This window comes from Fulmarus glacialis, unplaced genomic scaffold (genome assembly GCF_000690835.1).
Source record: "Fulmarus glacialis isolate BGI_N327 unplaced genomic scaffold, ASM69083v1 scaffold10551, whole genome shotgun sequence".
NCBI lineage: Eukaryota > Metazoa > Chordata > Aves > Procellariiformes > Procellariidae > Fulmarus > Fulmarus glacialis.
Window position 1 is genome coordinate 1 of NW_009192141.1, and position 3,413 is coordinate 3,413.

Here is a 3,413-nt window from a genome sequence, read left to right on the forward strand (position 1 = left end):
CCATCTTCTATAACAATAATAGTTTTTTTCCCCCAAGGACCGAGTGCTTTGACATCTTGCACCACCAAAAGTTTCGAGGCCACTGATATGATTTAGGAAGAAACACATGCAGTTGATTAATACAATATTCACAGAGAATAGCTGATTATGTTCTTCCACCACATAAGAAATAGAAGCAACACTGACAGTCACATAAATTGGAACCTTGTAGCCTCATTTAGAAAGTTACTTGATTTGCTGTAGTTTTTCCTTCAATCTTATTACTTTGTTCTTTACTCATTCTATTTTTAATTCTTTTTGTTTCAAAATGTAGCTTGTGCCATTTACAAGTTCTGCCTATATTCCTGTATTTTTTCAACTGACTGCCAAAAATGCTCATGTTAATACATCTGCTTGTTCTGAATAGTCCTGAGTCTTTAGATACTGCTACAAACTTGCAACAGAACAATATGCCAGTGCTATATATTAAACAGTAAAGAATTTAAATTATAAATAAAAGCTCACAAACATGACGTTTTCAAAGACGACAGTAAAACCTATGGGGTATAAAGCTTCTCATGCCATGGATTTACTTTGTTTCTAATCACAGCACATCATCTAATAAAACAAATCACAAAGTTCTTTCATGTACATACAAAAGTATTTAAAATACTTCTGAGGTGCCTGCTAATAAGCTCTATGCTGTAAAGTAAAAAGGTTATTTTATCTAAACATCCAACTAAAGGAGAAGCCAAACGTCTGGGTTTAATCAAGGATTATTTGTCCAAATACAAAGAAAAGGATCGAAGTTGTTACGAAGTTTAAGTGGGCCAAGGAAAAGTCTAATGAATGAAAGATAAAATTAGACTTCAACAGATGTTAAAAACCCCCAAAACTCCAAAATCGGAACTATCTTGACCTCAGTCTCTAATCCTCTAGTCTTGGGACAAGACATAAAAACCTTATGGAAAAGTTCACAAAAAACCCCTTTTAGGAAGTATTTTTCTAGGCAATTTTAAATTTTAATGCTCTTAATGTTTCACTGTAAGGTTCCCACCCCCTGCTTTTTTTTTTTTCTTTTTTTTTAAAAGACACCTCATCTTGACCATGTGACAGTTATATTTACATTAACAGTGAAAATTACAACCTCTATTGATGTAGGTAGGACTTGTGTTAAAGCCCTAATTTATCCCTATCACATGGTTCTTATTTTCTTACATAATTTAATTCAGATTTTGTTTAAGATTCTTGTGAATTACATATCTGAAAGGGCTAAGTATTTTCTTAAAAAAGGAAAAAAACCCTCTATTTAGGGTGCAAAATTAACTTTGTTGACTGGCAAGAAAAGTGCCAGCAGACAATCATTCCTTTAAATTCAAGACAAATTTAAAATTTTAGAGAAACCTGAGACATCCAGAAAGAAAGCACACAAAGTGTTTCTGTTAGGCATTATATCATATTCAATTCATTTCTTAGCCACAGAAACCAGGCTCCTTCTTTTTATATAACTGGAAAGCAAGAGAGCTCCATTAGTTGTATTCTAGGCTACTCCTTAATACAGGTCACCTGTATAATTTTTCCAGACATCCAAAGGGTTTTGCATTAACATGTAACCACATTAGTGTTAATAAAAAGCAACTGTGAGACAGGTGTGTACCAGAAAGCTATTTTTTACGAAATTTAACATTTGCATGGCAGACCATATTTTTAAAAAAAATATGTAGATCAAGTTTGCTAAGCAGTAAGTTCTGCAACAGAAATGCTACTAAGCAGAACATCACACAAAGCCCAAGGAATTCAGGCACTTTACTAATCATCACCTGTCTGCCACACAGGTCATACTGGCAATCTATTTCACTGCCAAAGGGAAGAGACCTCATCAACCAAAAGGCGAGCAATTTTTATCTTCCCTCCGCCCCCACATCACACATTCAAACAGTTTTATCAGATGCATGTACGTACCTGTGCAAAAAGGACGATAGCTGTCTCCACCAAATTGTGCCATAACTCCAACACCGTAGGCAGCTGCTTGCCTAACCTCTGGGCTGTTGTCACATATTGACTGTAGCATTGGCCGCAGGAAGTATTCAGCGTACTTGAATGAGGAGGGGCTGCAGTGCTCTACAATGTCGTCAAAAATGCATAGCCCCCACTGCCTGTCTGGCCATGGCCTATGTGGACACTGCATCAAAAACAGGTAACATTTAAGCCACCTTCAAATTGGTAATTTTTGTAATTTACAGTCAATGATTATATCAAAAAAACAATCATTGTAACAGTGGTCTAGTATTTTTGTTAAAATCTTCCCAGATTAAATTTAATCCTACAAACACATAATCTTCTGTAGTGATACTTGCAGCAATACTATGAACAAAACAAAATCCAGATAAGTATCTGAGCTAATTAAAAGAATAATGGTTTTAGGCTAAATCCTTTACCTCTATTTCACACTCCGTTACCTACTTCAGTCTCAATTTTCCCCACTAGTCTGCAACACTTTTTTGGCCCTCATCTTGAAATCCATTTTAGAGAGTATCAGACACTCCCAGGCAAATTAAATCTCTCAAAATAGTTGTGTGTCTCAATGATCCTGGGTTCTTGCAACACAGGTATTAGAAGTAGCACAGCAGTGCAGCTGTTCAAAAACCATAGGGTAACAACTTCATGCTTGATCCAGAATAAACGTTGAACTGACTCTATTTTGTAAAACAATAATTGCTACATTCTGTCTACCAAGTTCTCTAAGATTCCAGCATGGAAGGCCTATTATACATCAGGGGGGGAAAAAAAAAAAAAAAATCAAAGTCAAATTAAACGAAAGCAAGGTACTTACAATTAGGTTCACAATTAGTGGAAGTAGCCTTTCAAACCATGGCAGCACCTTCTCCTTATAACTGCTGAATATTGAGTGCAAAATGTCCGATACTTTAGTCAAAATATAAACATCACTGTCATCCTGATAGGAAAAGGATACAACTTACATTAAGACTAACAGTCTTTAAAACAGTGGAAGTCACATGAAATGCTAAGATCTCTAAACTAATGGAATAAAGTTGTTTAATGATTTAGTTTTGTAAAACCAATCTTTTTAAGTCCACTACTTTTTAACTCTTGATCTAATCATAGAATGATACAATGGTTTGGCTTGGAAGGGACCTTGAAAGATCATCTCATCCAACCCCCCTGCCATGGGCAGGGAGATCTTTCACTAGATCAGGTTGCTCAGAGCCTCATCCAACCTGACCTTGAACACTTCCAATGATGGGGCATCCTCAACTTCTCTGAGCAACTACCCTGGTTTTGGCTGGGATAGAGTTAATTTTCTTCATAGTAGCTAGTGTGGGACTATGGTTTGGATTTGTACTGGAAACAGTGCTGATAACACAGGGATGTTTTAGTTCCTGCCGAGCAGTGCTTACACAGAGCCAAGGCCT

The 3,413-nt window shown here is 36.3% G+C and overlaps 1 protein-coding gene across 1 annotated transcript in view; it reads right to left on the reverse strand.

The window, feature by feature from the left end:
• Positions 1-1,941: 1,941 nt before the first annotated feature.
• The window catches only part of IPO5 (importin 5), a gene marked incomplete at its 3' end in the record, with an annotated part of 32,512 nt that continues 31,040 nt past the window's right edge, over positions 1,942-3,413 (reverse strand). Inside the window, exons 21-22 of the mRNA XM_009586946.1 lie at positions 2,813-2,935; positions 1,942-2,161 (exon numbers count right to left, since the gene is read on the reverse strand). Of these exons, the coding sequence (XP_009585241.1) occupies positions 1,942-2,161; positions 2,813-2,935 (343 nt within the window). The remainder of the gene's footprint in view (positions 2,162-2,812; positions 2,936-3,413) is intronic.